At 36.7% G+C, this 21,143-nt stretch overlaps 2 protein-coding genes across 3 annotated transcripts in view; one reads left to right on the top strand and one right to left on the bottom strand.

The window, feature by feature from the left end:
- Window positions 1-2,990, bottom strand: part of AP3S1 (adaptor related protein complex 3 subunit sigma 1) — a 54,288-nt gene extending 51,298 nt beyond the window's left edge. The window contains exon 1 of one of the 2 annotated variants that reach the window (XM_090279033.1): window positions 2,788-2,990. In XM_090279033.1, the coding sequence (XP_090135159.1) occupies window positions 2,788-2,856 (69 nt within the window). In that variant the 5' untranslated portion in view covers window positions 2,857-2,990. The remainder of the gene's footprint in view (window positions 1-2,787) is intronic. The other variant, XM_090279032.1, reaches the window with a different exon arrangement.
- Window positions 2,991-3,106: 116 nt separating this feature from the next.
- Window positions 3,107-19,495, top strand: ATG12 (autophagy related 12). The gene is made up of 4 exons (XM_090279031.1): window positions 3,107-3,502; window positions 7,620-7,756; window positions 16,617-16,679; window positions 17,367-19,495. The coding sequence occupies exons 1-4, from the start codon at window positions 3,340-3,342 to the stop codon at window positions 17,424-17,426; spliced, it is 423 nt and encodes a 140-aa protein (XP_090135157.1). The 5' UTR covers window positions 3,107-3,339; the 3' UTR covers window positions 17,427-19,495.
- The last annotated feature ends 1,648 nt before the right edge of the window (window positions 19,496-21,143 follow it).

The raw sequence follows: 21,143 nt of genomic DNA, 5'->3' as shown, positions 1-21,143 counted from the left end.
TATCTTTTAGGACAGTTTCTTCAAACAGGCATTGCCACCACAGGGCCATTGCATCTTCTCCCTCTGCTTGGATTGATCTTCCCTCAGATATCTGCAAGGCTTTGCTCAAATGTCACCTTCACCCTGGCTGGTGTGGCTCAGTGAACTGAGTTCCACCTGCAAACCAAAGGGTCGCAGGTTCGATTCCCAGTCAGGGCACATGCCTTGCTTGCAGGCCATGTCCCCAGTTGGGGGTGTGTGAGAGGCAAGCACACCTTGATGTTTCTCTTCCTCTCTTTCTCCCTCCCTTCCCCTCTATATAAAAATAAATAAATAAAATCTTAAGGAAAAACAATGTCACCTCAGTGCGAACTTACCTGCCTATCTTATTTTAAATTATTATCCTTAGACTCCCTATCACCCTTCTCTGCTTTTTTCCCACAGCACTTGTCACTACATGACACACTCGGTGTTCCTCGTCGCGTACAGCTCGAGGTAGTGCTCGGTCCACCGCCGCATTTGCTGTTCCTGGTCAGTGATGACCTCACCTGTCTTGGACTTAAGGGGGGCGATCTTGGAGGGGATTGGGCTCTGTAGCTTCAACATGACACACTATATATTCTATTATGCTTCTTATTAGCTTTGTGTTCCCTCCCCACCAAAACAACAGAAGTTATGTTTGTTCATCTTCAGATTTTAAAACACTACCTGTACCTGGTAGGCATGAAATAAATATTTGTTGACAAACTGATTGAAATAATGAGTGAAAAAGATTTATGCCCTCAAATAGGTTATGGTCTAGTGAAGCAAGCAAATTATAAACAAATAAATAACCTTACATTATTCCTGAATGATAAATTGGCAAAACCCAATTTATAAAAGACTAATTACACAAAAACAGCTTCTGGCATCCCTAATTTTACATGACCAGTGATCACTAGATTCTTCTTTATACACCTCTTCGCTCCCTGCCCCCAGTAACACTGTCACTTATGCAATGGCCAAAAATTACACCAGAACTGCCACTGCTGTCAGAATTGCCTCTTCCCACATTAACCTTCACTGCTACTTATTGAGAAAAGGTAAAACATATTCCATTTCATTGTTAGACAAGAGAAAGTTGTATTCCTGCATTTCCAGATTACATTCATTTTTCGGTAGATGGTTAAATTCTAAACTACAGGAATGGTTACAATGATATGGATTAGGCAAAAAAACTTTTTAATATTGCTTAATTATTAAATGTAGACATGGAAAGGCAAAATTTTTAATTGTTTCATTACTGGAACATATTTTGCTATACTGCAAATGGATGACACAAGCAAAATGGTTAATAGGAAGTTCCTTCAATAAAGACTAGTACCATATTTTAGGTAAATGTAAAGTTAAAGGCTTTTTTTTTCACCCAGAAGAATCAACTAGAATTCTGTCCTGGATTAAGGAATGATGTAGAACTCTTAAATAAAGGATTAGCATTTAAATTACATTATACTCAAGCCAAACAGTAGTAGAAAATATTCTTTATTGCTGGCAAAAGCAAAACTACTTAAGGGATGAGGAATATACTTAAGGAAATGAAGAATAAGCTCAAGATTTCTCACTCAACTAATGCCTCCACAGACTGCCATTATCATTTTAGGTAAAGTGACATTTTCATATTTAATTTTTAATGGCAGGAATGATTTCTATCTGGGATTAATTTGCATAAAAGCACTAGTCTCGGCACGATTTAAATATTTAATTAAAAGTTCATTTCTGCCTATAAGCAAATGCCCCAATTACTATGCAATAGGTATATCTCTACGTTAAATACACCGACGATAGCCCAACTTCATGTGTTCTACCTAATGTAGAATTTTGTCCTCAGATGGGCACATAACCCTCCCTCAACCATTACTAAATTACTTATCTTTACTACCTTAAGATCTCCTGCATTTTTTAAACAATATTTACACTTACAAAATAATTTTACAAATATTACTATTCTTCATAAGTAGAAAAAAACTATAAATTAGGGCAAATTCCCGTACGTAGAAAAATACCAAACCAGCAGCTAAAATCATACCTTTCAGGTACGGAATCACAGTTACAGCTGGTCAATTACAAACGTCTCCGGTTATTGCAGGAGCAATAATTTACAGCCCCGAAGGGATAAGTCCGATAAAAATGTTAGTTCCTCACTTATCTTTTTCTTTAACCAAGGAGACACGTGAAAGTCAAACTGGGCAGTCGATCACGTATTGCAACGTACAAGAGAGACTGTACAAAGCATGCAGTTATCAAAACGCAGGAAGCTAAAGTTCCTGCGCGATGGGAGGATTGCAGTGAACAACAGTAGCCCATCTGTCCACAGGAGAAGAGAAAGAAGTCCTCCAGGAGAGGCTGGGAGTCAGGAAGATGGGGCTGCGAGACAAAATTATCTCTGCTCTGTCCTCCTGAGAGGCTAACAGAAGTCTTTGGTCTCAGGGAGGCAAGAGCACCAGTGGGCTCGCGGGCGCAGGTGGGCTGAGGCTGCCGGACTCACTAGGGCCCCGCACTGGGAAGTCTCCCGGGCCTCGCCCGCGCAGCCGGGAAACCACCCAGGCAACCGACTGGCGGCGGAGCCGCCCAGGCAAAGCCACGTCGGAGGATGGAAGCGCAGCGGGAGGTTGGCACCTGGCTCACACCCACCCGGAGGCTGACAGCCCGTAAGCCCAAGGCTGCCAGGGCGCGAGAAGGGCCGCGGCGCGCCTAAGGGAGTCGCACGGAGGGCGCTGCCAGCTGCTAACGACTCCCGCTCGCCCTTAACGGTGGCGGTGGGATACTCACGTAAGGCTGGTAGAACTTGGAGAGCCGCGGCTTGCCGTGATTGTTGAAAATAAGGATCGCCTTGATCATGGCTGAGCCGGGCAGACCGGGTGGGCGCAGGGGGCCAGGGCGGGGGCGGGCACGCGATCCTCGCCTCGGGATCCAGCCGGCGATCCTTCCCCACCCGCCCCCTCCTGGACGCGCGCGCGCTCCCGAGTTGTGGGGCGGGGCGTGGGCGGGGCCGGAGCTGGCGGCCTAGGAGGGAAGCGGAAACACCCACTACAGTACCCACTTGCGGGGGGGTGGGGAGGGACGCCTGCGTACTCATAGGTCCGCGGTGAAGGAACCCACCCTCCCCTTCTCGAGGTGTGTTGCTGTGGGAAAAACCGGAGTCGCGTTAAGGGTTAGGGATCTGCGACACGTTCGACAAAGTACTGGCCGGCCACTTCAACTCTCACTGTTGGGTTGGGCCCCCTTGTTCCGGCGCCTGCTTAGCGACTCTCCCCGGCGCAAAGCCCGCCCACTGCACATGCTGAGCCACCCCACCTTCGCTCACGCCTCCCACCGGACAAGATGGCGGAGGAGTCGGAGTGCGTGCTGCCGCTCCCTCCCGCAGGCGCGGCTGAGAGCGAAGGACCTGCGGACGTCTCCCCAGGAACAGGCACCCCGGAGCCGCCTTCTTCCGCTGCAGTCTCCCCGGGAACAGAGGAACCTGCTGGCGACACCAAGAAAAAAAGTAATTTTGCAAGTAGTTCTTTCTGGACAGAGGCGGGAGGTTTACATGGCTTCCCACTAGGGATGGCGGCCAACAAAGAAGGAAAATTTAGAGGGCAGGTCCCAGACGTGGTTTTTGACCAGTCAGGAGAAAGTGTACTTTTCGGCTTTGAAGACCTTTGAAATGAGTCTCTTTAAAAAGCCATTACTAGACGCACCGGCGCAGTGTGGTGCCCAGTACTTGTTTGCCACATTATACAGGTCACTGAAATGGTCGGATGTCGAACTGAGTGGGATCCCGGGAGCTCCAGGTACTTTACACGGTATCTATTATTAGAATAATGATTTAAGATAGGGATGGTAGGTGGCAAGTGTGGTTAGAATTCACACCTTCGAACTAGTTAGTTCGCGGTATTTTATATCAATTGCGTCTGAATTCACTTCTTGAACTAAAAACTGGAATTTTACCCAGAATGAAGAATGTTAAGGGGGAAACTAATGGCATAGGCATCACCTTAAAAACAAAACGAAACATTTCGGAATCTTTGTAAATCATTTCACTGCTTGAATTAGCTGTCATCGACTCTGTATTGCTTGAAAATTAGTTTGCCATTGTAAAATACAGAAATTCCTAAATTTGCTTGTCCCGGAGTGCTCGATGTAGACTTGCTTATGAGAAAATCAGCAAATCAACACCTACAATTCAAAGAGGTTGACCCTGGGCCTCAGGTTTTTTCAGTCCAGAGTCCTAGTGTAGGTATTGGCATGTTTTCTGCTCAGTGACCTCAAGGCCTCTCCTCAAACTTCCCGGTTTCTTCTGCCATGAAGGATAATTGTCTCTCCCAGCACTGTCCCCCTTTAAAGTTACGTTGCCTCTACATTTGGGGGAAATCTATTCTGTCATTTTCACATGATAAATTACTAGAGAAACAAACATTTGATTACTTTTATAGATAACTACTAGAACCTTTTCTTCATAAGAATTCCATTAGTTTTACAGAGTTGTATCCCCCGCCCCCCATTTTACTGTAAGCAATAACATACTTTCGAAGGACTTGTTTTAAGCTCTATCAGTTTTAGTCAGAAAGTTACTACTTGATGCTGAAGATAGCTTTGTAAAACAGTGGCTAAAATATAATGACCCGCAACTGGGATACGGCCTGGGGTTATATGGCATGTTTTCTTTAGTCTACACAGTGTATGCATGTATGTCTGTGTGTGTGTGTGTGTGTGTGTGTGTGAATATATATTTTTTAACCATCATTTAAAAATTGGTTGTTTTTTTTTTGGCTTCCATGAGCTTTGAGTTTGCCTCTCTGACATAAAACTTAGTTTCTAGCTATTGAATTTCTACCCTGAAATTGTCATCTTTTTTTGGAGGACCTCTTCTGATGAAAGAAGCTTAGCTATTTCATATGCTCCACATCTGGTTTAATCTACAGAAGAACAATGATTATTAAAGCAAACTGAGGCTGTTGGTCTTGGCTTTACATTAGGATCACCTGGGAGAACTTTTGAACCTACCTATGCCAAGACCCTAATTTAAAAAGATTCTTATTTAATTCATGTGGACACCTGTATTCTTGTAAGTTAATTGAAATGTTATGCCATTTGATTATAATACTTAGCTAGAGTTGAGAACTACAAGCAAATCATCTTTAGAATTAAAAAATAATTATAATTAAAATAAATGTATCCTTCTCTAGTTCCTTGCCCTTCCAATTCTTTTGCCTTCAGTAGTGCAACTCATAATATTTTCTTCTTCACTTTTTGAAATGACCAGTTGCAAGTGAGTTATTGATAGCCCCAGGGGATTGAGGGAGCATTAAAGGTGAATTATTAAAAATTCCTTCATTTATCTTCCAATTCATTCTTGTTCTCTAAATATGTGGAGGAAGGAAGATAAAATTTAGCAGGAAAACTGCTGTGTGCATTTTGTGTTCTAGGTGTCTTCATTACAAGGGTAAATTTGAATAAATTGATCTCCGACTCCATTGGGTCCCAGTTTTTTAATACCAAAGAATGGTCCAAGAACGATGTAATAAAATAGAATTAACGTTAGGGGGCAGCATTACACTATTTTGCTTTCAGTGTTGCTTTTGATTGTAGATAGGCTTCTTTTTCCTTTTTATTGAATTTATTGGGGTGACACTGGTTAATAAAATTATATAGGTTTCAGGTGTACAGTTCTGTAATACGTCATCTGTATATTGTATTGTGTGTTCACCATCTCCTCCCCCTTTTTTTAAGCATAGTAATTTCAGGAGACAGATTCATAGTTTGGGTTTGTATTTTGGATTATTGAAACCTTTAATTTCTCTAGCTGAAAGCTTTTGGCCCCTAGGTATTGTATTTTTTTTCTAATAATGTGTTCTTTTATTAAAAAGGTTTTATAGAAAACTTAGTGTTTGCAATAAGCACAAGTAAAACCAAATAATAATTACCTATAATGTCATGACTGAGAAATAGCATTTTGGTACATGTTCCACATTTACATGAATTTGTGCTAGTGATGGTTTTAAAGAAAGTATATGTACTATTACACATTATATTTAGTACATTTGATAACTTAGTAATATTGTTAAGTATGCTTTTATAATGTGTTCTTTAATGGCACCTTATAATCTTAAGGTTCAATAAGTATGCATTATGAGCTGAACACTTTACATGTATTAACTCATTTAATCCTCAATACAATCTTATGAGGTAGGTGTTATTATCTTCATTTTACAAGTGGAGAAACTGTGGCACTGAGAGATTAAAGAGCTTACCCAGATATATATACCTAGCAAGTGGCAGAGCCAGGATTTTGAACCCAGGCATTTTAGAGTATATGTTCTTTACTGAATTATATAAATTCTGTAATAGACTACAAAATTCTTTATTTAACCAATGCCCTATAAATATCCTTGTTGGCAAGCCCTGGTCAGTAGTTCAGTTGATTAGAGCATCGCCCCCATACACCAAGGTTGTGGGTTTAATCCTCTGTTTGGGCACATACAAGAATCTACCAATGAATACATAAATAAGTAGAACAACAAATCAACGTCTCTCTCTCCCTCTGTCCCTTGTTGGATATTTAAGTTTACCAGTTCTTTCCCTATAAAATATGTTTCAACAAAGGTGAAATTTTTCTAAGCGAATCTTTTTACATCTCATATTTTATTAGTCTTGAGTCCTAGAATTATTAGTAGTATGATATTATTGAGTCAAAGTATATCACTTAAGTATTTGGTAATGTATTAACCATATTGTTCTCCAGAAAGGGTGTACCACTTTGTATTCCCAACAGCATTATCATGGTCTTTACTAATTTGGTAGATGAAAAGGGCCATGACACTATATATTTTATATGTTTATTGACCATATATATATTTAACCCAGAATTGTTAAAATTAATTTTAAAGATTATTTGCATGGGGACAGCTTTTTAGGATCGTAGAATCAATCAGTGAAAATGAATCTTACTTAATATTTGTACATCTTAGACATACCTCCAATATCATAAATATTGTGTTAGTCAAAAACTCCATTTCGTTTTTCCCCTAAAAGACACGTTCTTCATTTTCACCAATAACTTTATTGATTTAGATATTTTGAGTATGTCAGCTATCATCCACTATTTCCTTCTAGCTGGGTAGAGGCTAGGGGCGCTGCTAAACATCTTCCAATGCATAAGACAGCCCACAGCACAGAATTATTTGGCCAAAATGTTAATAGTACCAAGAAATTAAGCAAACCACTTTTGACATGTTCAGTCAGTCACAGCCCCTTCTCCATACACTGCACAAATCTTTTTTTGTGATTCAGTTGTATTTTTGCCTTTCTTGAAGTAATAAAGCATAAAGCTGAAAGTATTGCATATTTCTTTCATTTCAGTATTAAAATGGCTGCACAAAAATTCCCCAATTTTGAAAAGCTTTTTTTTTAATGCATACTGATATGACGTAACTATCACAAGACAGTCTAACAAAATTGTTTCTAATGAAGTTAAAGACAACTAACCACTACTAGAGCCATTTGGGGAAGAAAGCCAAATGAACTTTTTGACCAACTCAATATATAAACTGTGTGTTGATTAAAGGTTTAAGTTCACTTTAGATGTTTCAGTGTAATTGTCAATTTTTTTTCTTTTACAGTTGACATTCTGCTAAAGGCTGTGGGAGACACCCCTATAATGAAAACAAAGAAGTGGGCTGTAGAACGAACCCGAACTATCCAAGGACTCATTGACTTCATCAAAAAGTTCCTTAAACTTGTGGCTTCAGAACAATTGGTATGAAACCAATGGTGAATATTTTTCTACAGTAATTCACAATAGTTACTAGCCAACAATCAATAACTACTGTATATAGAAATACATATGGGGCCACATATGTTACTTCAGTAATATTCTTTTATTTCTTTTGTTTGTGGAATTTCTGTACTTTATTGAAGGATTCTCTGGGGAATTCTGAAATGAACTGAATTTTAGATTTACAATGATTTTTTTTTTTTTAACTTACTGTATTTGTTCTTTTTTTTTTCAAAAAGTCACTGAATGCCCATGCAGAAAGATCTATCATAGAACATTGATACAGAAATTTTTAGGGTTAAAAATTTTTTCGATACCGTATTGCTTTCTTTCCATTCTTTGTGAGGTAAACAATATATATTTGCCCTATGTTATGGGAGAACTAAGAGATATTATTTCATATTATAGTACATGTTAAGCACTTTATGGTAGCAGTTGCAAAGATTAATATTTTCAATGCCACTGTTTCTTTTCTCACCTGAGGATGTGTTCTACTGATTTTTTTAGAGAGAAAGGAAGGGAAAGGAAGAGAGAAACATCGATTGGTTGCCTCCTGTACATGCCCCACCCGGGGATCAAACCTGCAGTCTTTTGGTATACGGGACAGTGCTCCAGCCAGCTGAACCACCTGGCTCATATCATTGATTTTTAACTTGGTATTCAACTACAGAAATTTAAATGTCTACATGTATTTGGAATGTTGTTGCGTTTTAATACATCAGACACCTTTATCTGCAGATCACATCTTGGCCAATATTAATATTGATCTAAGAGTTTGGCTGTATGTGGCTCGCATAAAGTGAACATGCGTGCAGGAACAAGCACAAGACAGATCAATCACTAGAAGTAATTTGAGGTAAAAATAGCATAGAGCCAGGGATTCCTCCAAAGGAAAAAGTATTGGGAATATTTTCGTTTTTTAGCTGACCATTTTATTCTGTGACCAATCAGGGTGAGAGAAGCATCTATTTTATAAGAATATAGAATTTAATTAAATGTCAGAGATGGGCAAGAAAATTGTGTCATCCAAAGCATATGGTAGCTAAATCCTGTGGAGCAGAGGACCTTGCCTAGAGTCCAAATCTAAATGGAAAAGTCAGGGAAATGAAGACATACACTTGAGAAAAATGAGCATGAGGAGTTGGAGAGGTAGGAAACCAGAGGAGTACTGAGTAATTAAGGCACTGCTTTTAGAACCTTATAGTTTAAAGAAAAGATAAAACTATGCTATAGTCTATGTTAATGTTAGAGTCTTGACCTTTTGTATTGCCTATATCTGGTAACATGAAAGGATTTAATATCCGCATATGTTAGACTGTCAACCACTTTAAACTGTAAAAACAGCAATTTTATATGGTTCAACCTTAAACCTCTATAGTGAATCTGATTATCCCTTTCCATTTAAGCAATAGGAAACATAAAAATAATGTTTTGTCACATTTTTAAATTAAACTAGAGCTTACATCTTCTGGCTTTCATCTAGCTGTACCCTTTCAGCAAAATGGATGTTAAAGAAAAAATAATAATAGGGATTTAGGGAAGATAGCAGTGGTGTCAGAAGGCATAGTTGAACCCTGGCCAGTGTGGCTCAGTGGTCGGAGTGTCTTCAGGTAACAAAAGATTGTGGCTTTGATTCCCGGTCAGGGCACATACCTAAGATTGCAGGCTCATCCCTGTCTGAGGGCAGGCGCATGCGACCCCTGGTCCCCACATGGATGCCTGGTCTGGGTGCATACAGAGGCAACCGATCACTGCTTCTCTCCCCCTTCCCCTTTCTCTGTCTCTCTCTCTGTCTCTCTGTCCCTCTCTCTCAAAGCAAATGAAAGTGACCTTTGGGTGAGTATTTAAAAAAGAAGGTGGTATAGTTGAATCTCCAAATTTCCACAAAAACCTAGTCAACTAGATGGCAAAACCAAATACCCATGTTCAGTATTTATAACAAAACTAGATAACAAATATCCTTATGGACCTTAAAATGAAGGTTTGTGGGGACAAACTACCAACAACCGCACCTGCGTGGTATCAGCAATGTGCTGAAAAGGAGCAAGCAAGCAATAGGATTGTCACCTAAAAACACTGAGAAAGGGAGAAACTGGGAATAGCTAACAGTTTTTTACTGAAAGGTGCAGTGGACTATTTAAGAATAGTAGTTTTATTCTCTCCAATAGTAGGTTATTACCATATATCTAAACTAAGGTGAACTAAAGGGCTAAAGCAGTCGAGCCTGTAAGAACTCTGAACATTCAGTAAAGCTCCATCCCTTCCAGGATAAGATGCCACACTGAGGAGGAGCTTCTAGAAGTGAAACAAATTGAGCAGAATAGGAACATGAGAGAGGAAGGAAAGAGAAGGACCAGATCAAAGTAGAAGGGAACAGACCTGGAGTCTCAGAAAGCAGGCTTCCATATTGTTGGACACTATACCAAAAAGAAAAAGAAAAGAAAAGAAAAAAACAGAAGAGGGAGTTCTATGGAGTTAGAAAAACTACCCAAACCTCATTCTAAAAGTTGAAAACTAAATTCATATAAAAACAAGCAATAGAAAAGTATCAAGGTCAATTCTCAAACAATGTTATTGGGGGAAAAAAAGAAAAATAATAACATTGCTAAACACAAAGCATGCCAGAAAACTGTGACTACAAAACAGATTAATAACTATTACTTATTATTTCAAAGCAAGCTAAAAGACATTAAGAAAATTATATAAGAATGAAGAACATAAATCAGCATTAGTAAACCTCAAATGAAGTTACCGCTCAGGAAAACAATTATAAATACCCTTGTACTAGTTATCTCAGAAATGGACATTAAACTTGAAGGAATAAGAGCAAATAACAAATAATGCCTTAAAATATAGGAGGCAAAAAAAAATTTTTTTTAATCAAAAAGAAGTGAAAGGTAAAAACGATTTGAGAAAAAGTGACAAATATGAGTATGTCCAAAGGAGAGTAAAGATACGGATAACAGGAGTTCCTGAAGAAGAAAACCAGAGCAAAGGACAAAACATACTTAAAAGTATCATTCAAAGGAAATTCCTCTGAAGAGATTTGACATGATTGTACATACTAAAAAATATACCCAATACCTAAGAATGTCAGTCCAGAAAAGTGAGCATTAAGACACATTCTGGTAAAATTATTGGATCTGATATTTTTTTAAAAACCTTTGGACATCTAGGGGGGGAAAAGAGGAAATGACTTAGAAAATTAAGTTATCATTAAACTTTGAAAGTGAAGAAAAAAGGAAAAGAAGTGTGAAATAAGGAGTTTATATATAACAAAACTGACTATTAATCAGGGCACAAATTGTTAGTAATGTATAAGATTCAGGGAATACTATTTTCATAAACTCTTCCTGAAGAATATACTAGAGAAAGCTTTTTAACAACCAGAAGAGCTAGAGGGACATCAACATAAAGACTGGTGATTTAAAAACAAAATCACTGTTATTTAAAATAATTTTGTCATCCCAGGTTCTAACATTTAGCAAAAGATTGCATTTAGGAATATTTACTTCCATGGAATTTTAAGCTAGCTAAAATGCTTTTTTAAAAAATTAAAGTCACTTTCAGTTTTTTATTTTTATTAAATATTTTATTCTATTACAGTGTCCAAATTTTGCCCCTTTTGCTCTTCACTGCCCAGTCCACCGCCCCCCCCCCGACTCCCACAATCAATCCCAGCCTTGTTGTCCATGTCTATGAGTCATTCACATGTTCCTTGACTAGTCCCTTCCCCTTCTTTTCACTCTTACCCACCTCTCCCCTCCCCTCCCCTCCCCTGCCCTCTGGTCGCCATCAGTCTGTTCCTTGTTTCTGTGCCTCTGGTCCTGTTTTCCTCATTTGTGGGGTTTTTTGTTGTTGTTGTTGTTGTTGTTCATTAGGTTTCTCTTATAGTTTAGATCATATGATACGTGTCTTTCAACTACTGACTTATTTCACTTAGCATAATACTCTCCAGTTCCTTCCTTGCTGTTGCAAAGGGTACTGCATAGTATTTCATTGTGTAAATGTACCACAGTTTTTTGATCTACTTGTTTACTGATGAGCACTTAGGCTGTTTCCAGCACTTGGCTATTGTAAATTATGCTCCTATGAACATAGGGGTGTGTGGGTTCTTTTGATTGGTGCTTCAGGATTCTTAGGGTATAATCCCAGCAATGGAATCACTGGATCAAAAGGCAGTTCTATTTTTAGTTTTTTGAGGAAATTCTATATTGTTTTCCATAATGGCTGCACTAGTCTGCATTCCCATCAACAGTGCACTAGGGTTCCCATTTCTCTACATTCTCGCCAGCACCTGTTTGTTGATTTGTTGATGTTGGCCATTCTGACTGGTGTAAAGTGGTATCTCATTGTGGTTTTTATTTGCATCTCTCAGATGGCTAGTGATGTTGAGCATTCTTTCATATGCCTATATACCCCTCTGTATATCCTCCTTGGAGAAGTGTCTGTTCAGGTCCTTTGCCCATTTTTAATTGGATTGTTTTTCTTCTTGGTGTTGAGCCTTGTGAGTTCTTTATATATTTTGGAGCTCAAACCCTTCTCCGAGGTATCATTGGCAAATACATTTCCCAAATGGTTGGTTCTCTTTTCATTTTGCTGATGTTTTCTTTAGCTGAACAGAAACTCTTTAGTTTGATGTAGTCCCATTTGTTTATTCTTTCCTTTGTATTCCTTGCCCTAAGAGATGTTTCAGCAAAAATATTGCTGCATGGAATATCTGAGATTGTACTGCCTATGTTTTCCTGTAGGACTTTCATGGTGTCACGGCTTATATTTAAGTCCTTTATCCATCTCGAGTTTATTCTGGTGTATGGTGTAAGATGATGTTCTAGTTTCACTTTTTTGCAGTTCTCCCAACACAATTTGTTGAAGAGGTTATCTTTACTCCATTTTATGCTCCTGTGCCTTTTGTCAAATATTAATTGACCATAGAGACTTGGGTTTATTTCTGGGCTCTTTATTCTGTTCCATCGATCTATGTGTCTGTTTTGATTATAGTGACCTTGTAATATAGTTTGATATCAGGTATTGTGATTCCCTCCTACTTTGTTGTTCTTTCTCAGATTGCTGAGGCTATTTGGGGTCGTTTATGGTTCCATATAGATTTTTGAAATATTGGTTCTATATCTGTGAAGTATATGTCATTGGTATTTTAATAGGGATTGCGTTGAATCTATAGATGGCTTTGGTTAGTGTGGATATTTTAATGATGTTAATTCTTCTAATCCATGAACATGATATATGCTTCCATTTATTTGTATCTTCCTTAATTTTTCTTCACTCTTCAGTAGTGTTCTGAATACAGATCTTTTATCTCCTTGGTTACGTTTATTCCTAGGTACTTTATTTTTCTTGTTGCAATAGTAAATGGGATTTTTTCCCTAGTTTATGTTTCTGCTATTTCATTGTTGGTATACAAAAATGCCCTTGATTTCTGGATATTGGCTTTGTATCCCACTATTTTGCCAAAATCACTTACTAGGTCAAATAGTTTTTTGGTGGAGTCTGTAGGGTTTTCTGTGTACACTATCATGTCATCTGCAAGCAATAATAATTTTACTTACTCTTCCAGTTTGGATGCCTTTTATTTCTTCTTCTTGTCTGATCATTGTGGCTAGAACTTCCAATACTATGTGGAATAGAAGTGGTGAATGCAGACACCCTTGTCTTGTTCCTGATCTTAGGGGGTAAGCTTTTAGTTTTTGCCAACCTACTGTTGACAGTAGGTTTCTCGTATATAGCCTTTATTATGTTGAGGTATGTTTCTCTACTCCCATTATAGTGAGTGTTTTTATCATAAATAGGTGCTGTACTTTTATCAAATGCTTTTTCAGCATCTGTTGATATTATTGTGTAATTTTTGTCTTTCATTTTGCTTATGTGATGTATTATGTTTATTGATTTGCGAATATTAAACCATCCTTCCATCCCTGGGATGAATCCCACTTGATTGTGGTGTATGATCTTTTTAATGTGTTACTGGATCTGGTTTGCCAATATTTTGTTGAGGATTTTAGCATCTATGTTTATCGGCAACACTGGCCTGTAGTTTTCTTTCTTTGTTGTGTCTTTACCTGGTTTTGGAATTAGGGTAATATTGGCCTTATAAAAAGAGTTTGGCAGTCTTCCCTCTTCTTGAATTTTTTGTAATAGTTTGAGAAGTTAGCTCTTCCCTAAATGTTCGGTAAAATTCACCTGGGAAGCCGTCCATTCCAGGACTTTTGTATACTGGGAGTTTTTTGAATACTGCTTCAATTTCACAAGCTGTTAATTGGTCTACTCAGGCTTTCCGCTGCTTCTTGATTTAGTTTTGGAAGAAGATTATATGTTTCTTGAAATTTGTCCATTTCAACCAGGTCAAATTTTTTGGCATATAGTTGTTCGTGCTAGTATCTGACAATCCTTTATATTTCTGTTGCATCAGTTGTAATTCCTCTTTTGTTTCATATTTTATTTTATGTGGGTCCCCTCTTTTTTTCTTGGTAAGTCCGGTTAAATGCTTGTCGATTTTGTTTTATCTTTTAAGAGAACCAGCCCCTGAATTTTTTGATCTTTTGAATTGTTCTTTTAGTTTCTATGTCATTTTAATTCTGCTCTGATCTTGATTATTTCCTTCTATTCACTCTGGGCTTTGTTTGTTGTTTTTCCTCTAGTTCTTGTAGATGTAGAGTTAGGTTGTTTATTTGAGATTTTTCTCTCTTTTGTAGGGAATCCTCTATTGCTATGAATTTCCTCTCAGGGCTGCCTTCACTGTGCCCCTTCATAATACTTAAGGGAAAATACAACCATTATAAACATAAATGCACCAAACATAGAAGCCCCCAGATATAGAAGGAAAATCTTGGAGAACCTTAAGAACAAACTCAACAGCAACACAGTCATTATAGGGATTTTAACAGCCCACTGTCAACAATGGATAGATCATCCAAACAAAAAATCAACAAGGATATTGTGGCACTGAACGACACTCTAGATCCAATGGACTTAATTGATAATACACATAACCTTTCACCCCAAAGAAGCAAAATATACATTATTTTCAAATACACATGGAACATTCTCAAAAACAGACACATGGTAGGACACAAAACAAGCCTCAACAAATTCAAGAAAATTGAAACATTCTTTCAGATAACAATTACTTAAAACTAGAAACCAACCTCAAAGAAAAAACTCAAAAACATTCAGATTCATGGAGACTGAATAACATGCTATAAAAAGTGAATGGGTTAACAGTAAGATCAAGAAAGAAATGAAAAAGTTTCTGGAAACAAATTAAAATGAACACACAACAGCCCCATAACCTATAGAAAAAGTTACTCATATTTAGAGCCAGAATTCAAACGTAGATCTGCCTCAGTAGAGCCTCTGTTCTTAATTGTCACACTGTATCATCTAACAGAAAAATGTAAGCAATATTTGTTTTTGTTGGTGACACAGATAGTGTCTATCAGCCAACTAACTATTTGTTCTGATATTGTTGGGTTTTAAAGACTTATGTTAAGCCCAGGAAATTTTAATCTTAGAATTTGACTTATAGACAAAGGAAAATTGAATATGTTGCCTGCAAATAATTTTTTTTTTCCTAGAAAGAAAATTATCAAAAGCTACTTTGACACTGTGACCTTTTGTTTTTAGTATCCTCAGGAATTTTTTAAGTACAGGTTTCCCCCACTATCTGAAAGAAGAGCATTCCCTATGAAACCTTTCCTAAGCCAAAATGGCATAAAGTAAATAAGCAATTACCATTCATTTATATGGAAAAATTTTGAGCATACCCAGACCACTCCCCAAAATAACCTACCAAATCATATTAAATACACTTAATTATATCCAATTTTATGCTAAGCATAACACCCTTACAGGCTTCCTTAGGCTTTCTTACTTCTTAGGAGACAGCTTGCTAATGGATTCCCAAAATCAAGATAAAGCACAGATGCTCACATAGTTCCAAGCTTTAGTATAGCTTGATGCTGAGATGCTGAGTGTAGTTCCCCATGAAAGAGTTTGGCAGTGCCAATCTTACTGTTTCCATAATGGCTCACTTCAAAACACGCTGAATGCTATTTTTGCTTTCTTTGTAAAAGTGAAAATCCTCTTCAGATTTCTTCAGTTAGTGAAAACTGGTACTAATGCAGGTCTTTCATAACATGAACTTTCAAAAAGCAGAGGATACATTTACTAGAATGTTTTAGTAAAAACAGACTAAATTGAAACATTAAATAATGAATCCTTTAAAGACCAAGGTTATATAAGACATTAGGTTTCAATTATGTTACAGTCCTTTTTGGCTGTAAGTGACTTTATAGTAGTGCACCCAGCCAGGAGTTCGGTACCTTTTAAGTGTTTTTAATGGTGATAAAGGTAAAAAAGAAAAACAGAAACAAAAATTCCAACTCTGTATGTCATTTACCCAAGAAAAATGCAGACTATCTCAAATATTAGAGCTGATTTTAGGCTGTGTGTGTGAAATTTTGTTAGGAAAATGTCTATCGTCAATTAATGACTAATTGGGAAAATTAATACTTTTAATAATTTCTTGAATAACCCTTCAAAAGCTATTTGTAAAAACAATATTTAAAAGTTTCTTTGTTAAAATTAAGTGGGAACCACTGTTTTAGGAGCAAAAATTCTGTTGTTTCTATACCTCCAGGAACGATGCGATCTTCATAAAGATCTCATTAGTTGACTGATTTATGAGAATTAGAAAAAGGAGTTTAGGGAAACTTTCTTCAATTCTGAAGACAAAGATTTGAAATAGCTGGCTGATTGGACCCCAGAAAAATGTAAATTAATCAACATACCATTAAAAATGAACCGCCATTTTTTTTTCTTGCAGTTTATTTATGTGAATCAGTCCTTTGCCCCTTCCCCTGACCAGGAAGTTGGAACCCTCTATGAGGTAACACATAACTACTTTATTTTCTTAATGGCAGATGCACATCTGTGAATAATATGATTATTAATCATATTATCTTAAGAGATGCTATTCTTAATCGCCTCTCAGGGAAAAAAGAGATTACTTCCTTGTTTTTTGTTATATCTCTAACACCTTGAACATAGCTGATCTCAGTAAATTAAACACTGATTAAAGAATTAAGAAATTAATAATACAAACAGAATGTGACTTCAAAGTATGCCCAGAAAGTAAGGTCTGCTTTTTCACCAATAATTTGTTATTTCTACATTGTTTATATAATCCACATTTGCCTCCAAGAAATTTAAAAAGAGACTATAGAACAATTACTTCATTTAACATTCTTATAGTTTCATGGCAATACTCATTATAGTATATATACACATTAACACTGCTAGTACAAAACAGTATGTACATTACAGTTAGTGATGTAAAGAAGGGACAAGGTTAAAATATGTAAGCCCATCTATGATGTTTAAAGAGAGGTTTTATTAAACATGATTACTAATATGTATCTGGTAGCAACTTGCATCTCTTGAAAGAAGCAGTTTTATAACATAACTTATATGTACATTGTATGCAGATGTTTATGATACATAAATGTTTTTATTTAATTTTTGTCATTCTTAGATGAAACTAAATTTAATTTATTGCCTTTTTTTCTTTTTGTAGTGTTTTGGCAGTGATGGTAAACTGGTCCTACATTACTGCAAATCTCAAGCATGGGGATAAACTCAGAAAAGATCTTGATAATTAAAATGAATCTTCACAAAGAAAACAGCTCTGAAAAGTTTGACGCTTCTGGCAAGAGACTTGTGAATATGATCTATTTAGCATGTTATCTGCTATGATCCATGTTTATACATTTAAAAAATTCAGAGTAGATAGACTCACAAAAATGTGATTTGCATTACAGAAATCATCATAAAACATTGACATTGGAGTATACCCAGTACTATAACTATTGCTCCATATATGCCTCTAAGGTACTGAAAAGGAGACTAAGATTCTAAAAGCCTCTTTGTTACCAGTTCTTAAAATTGTTTACTTGTAGGACTAGCACTCTGCTGATTGTTTTTCCACTGTAAAAGTCAGTTTAGTTCACTAAAGAATTTTTTTTTTTGTGCTAAATCTGAGAGTTCAGTTTGTTTGAGGTATGGGATATGCCTGTTCTCATTTACATTTATACCTTCAGTATTATGAAACAAAATGTCAATTGTCCTGCTGATTTTATACCTTACGTAGTCCAGTAGAGGGCAGCCCAGCTGGGAGAAAGAGGCAGTTCGGTTTTACGTCTTTGCCAGATGATAATGGAGGAAAAAAACTGTTCCTGATCATTTCTAGCAAACATCTGGGCAAGACAATATATATACTGACACAGTGGAAGACTGCTTTAGAGATTTTGCATAGTTTAGATTTAATTATGTTATTGGGGGAAAAAAGGGATTTTACAAATTTTGGACAAATTTTAGTCCAATCATTTTATGATTGTTGAGTCCCAATGATTATAGCTGTGGTGATATTGTTTTATTTTTAGTGTCAAAAGCACTCAAGTAAAGGTGCCAACATCTTTGAGTTTTTTATAATGCATTTTTCAACTTGAAAATGCTCAAAGAATAACTGAAAATACCTTTAGTTTTTATGCACATTTCATGCTGTGACTAAAAGTACTTTTTTTATAATGCTATTAGATTAGTAATTGCTTGAAATGAGATTTAACATTTTTTTCTCCATTCTGTATTATATTTGTAAGCAGTATTTAAAAAGTATCATTTCACTGATACATGGAATCTGAAAAACTAAACAAATGAACAGATAAAACAGACTCATAGATACAGAATAACTGATAGTTGTCAGAGGGTTGGGTGGTAGGGGTATGGGCAAAAATGGTGAAGGGGATTAAGAGGTACAAGCTTATAAATTACAGGGATGTAAAGTACAGCATAGGGAATACCGTCAACAGTACCACTATAACTGTACAGTGACACATGGATAGTGGACTTTTTGTGGTGTGGAAGTTCACTGTTATACACCTGAAACTAATACAATATTGTATATCAACTATAAAACAGCTTTACATTCCAGAATAAAAATTAGACATGAAGCAAAAAAAAAAAAAAAAAAAAAAAAAAGCATTTAAATAAATTGAATGAAATGTCCAAATAGGATCTAAAGTGTGTGCAAGAATTCTAAGTATTTATTTTCAAAGGTAATGGGCGTGGCTTGGTTCTGTCAAAGGACTTTGAACTATACTTATGTCCCTTTAATCCTAGAATGTGCTTTATGGTTAATGATCTGCTATACGTTAGCATTAAAGGATACTAAGGAACAATTGAGTTCATGCTGATGAAATCACTGTTCAGTTCTCATTTTCTATCCAAGAATGAATTATTAAATCCCCTTATACTAATGTTCCTGTGTTATAACTTAATACAGCTAGTAGTTAGCACTGGAATAATATGGGTTGTATTGTGCAAATTTATCTTGTAAGACTAGGTAAGAAATCTATATATATGTTGAAAACTGGAAAGTGTACTTTCAAATCACATAGGTTGGATATGGCAAAGAATTGTTCTCTAGCGCCATTTATAGTTTATTAAAGGATGTGAATATATTTATATGCATATATATATTTAACAAATAGCAAAAATGTGTTTAACTTATATCTACTAGTAAGGTTTCAGGTGATGGAATATTTACTACCTCAATAAGCAAAACTACTTGAGTTTGAATTTGTGACATCAGTTGTTCACTTATGACCTAAAGAACTTAGTAGTTGATTAAATCCAGGGTTAGCTAAATATGTGTATGCCTTGATTGTCTTTTTTTCCCCTAATAACCTCGAAGAACATAGTATAGGGGTTTACACTATTACAAGTCATATTTACACTATTATCTCTTAATTCTTACCCAAATAATCATTTTATGCTAACTTTGCAACATTTACTTGTAAGCCTGGATCCCATAAGTTACTGGGTGTCTAGAACCTTATACACAATTCACAAATATTTTTGCAGATGTCTAGTTTAAACTGTTAACTGTAATAGAACCGGAGGTAGAGAGGTGAGACTGAACCCTCAGGTTATATATTGTTTTCCATGGTTATGAGAAAATCAATGTCAGTTATATCATGCTTTATCTTACTATGCAAAGATAATCTACAACATACAGAGTGTATATAATTATTAGAATATTGTGCTTCCATCTTTAAAGGTATCTACACCAAGGACTTCATTATGAGTTTCTCATACTTAGGGTATAAAGTAAGCTGAATAAGATTGGATACTTCCTGGAATCTAATTTTCTAGACTTTAACCCTGAAGGCACATTAAATATCATCTACTCTAATCACAAAAGAAAACTGAAATGTGCAGACTATGCCTTCGATTATATAGCATTAGTCAACCAGTTTAGTCGTGTGTAACCCAAAACGGGAAAGTGCAGTGTTCACGGGGTATGAAAATCTCCTTCCATGCATCTTCTACTTCATTTTCCAAGGATTATAATATACTGAGTAAGGTTCTGGCACCAGGGAAGTCAGCTACAGACCACATAATGGAAGGAAAAGTATGCCGAAAGCAGTGCAGCAGGTTTAGTCTTACAAGTACTGTTTTCCTACATTATTCAATCCACACTATTCCTTGAACCTGCCTTTTCTCTTACATCTCATATGTTTCAGTTATGGAAGTGCAATTACCTTCACCCCTTCAGATCCTGCCTCTACCTAACCCAGATTTTACCTCTTCCTTAAAGTTTGTCTGAATCAGTCAAGGGGGAGATACTCTTACAAAAACAGTTACAGCGAACTACCACTATTAACACTGCTGCATACTACCTTATGAGCATTGTGGCCAACACCCTTTCATGATTGTATACACATATGTCCCTAAAAATAGGACGTTTTTGTTTTTTATTTGGTACCCATACACATAATACTTCGTACTTTCTCTTATGCATACCTAATCAGTAATTCATTATATATTGAGCGAACAAAATTACATGTGGCTTTCAAAGTATGGTTTAACTTTGAAAAGCAACAGTAAAGAAAATTAGTATACAATAGTCCCCTCTTACCCATGACCTCCAGTGGATTCCTAAAACCCTAGATAGTACTGAACCCTATAGATGGTATTTTTCTTTAACAGTATACTGTAATAAAAGTGATGTGAATGGTGTCTCCAAAAATACACTTCTCATCCTTGTGATGATGTGAGATGATACAGTGCCTATATGATGAGATGGCTTCCCATATCAACAAAAGCTGAAGACCTTTACATCTGCAGTCCCCACTTCTGCATACCCATGTTCATCTGTGTTACTTAAGAACTAAGTTTGCTTCCACCCCAGGGCTTTTGCTCTTTGTTTCCTCCGCTCAGAAGCTTCCCCCAGAAAACATGTACATGTCTGTTGACATCCTTCAGTCCCTGCTCAAGTATTGCGTCATCGAGA

The sequence above is a fragment of the Furipterus horrens genome, unplaced genomic scaffold (genome assembly GCF_987537825.1).
Source record: "Furipterus horrens unplaced genomic scaffold, mFurHor1.1.pri manual_scaffold_5, whole genome shotgun sequence".
NCBI lineage: Eukaryota > Metazoa > Chordata > Mammalia > Chiroptera > Furipteridae > Furipterus > Furipterus horrens.
Note: the sequence above shows the minus strand (reverse complement) of the source record. Positions and strands in the feature narration are given on the sequence as shown.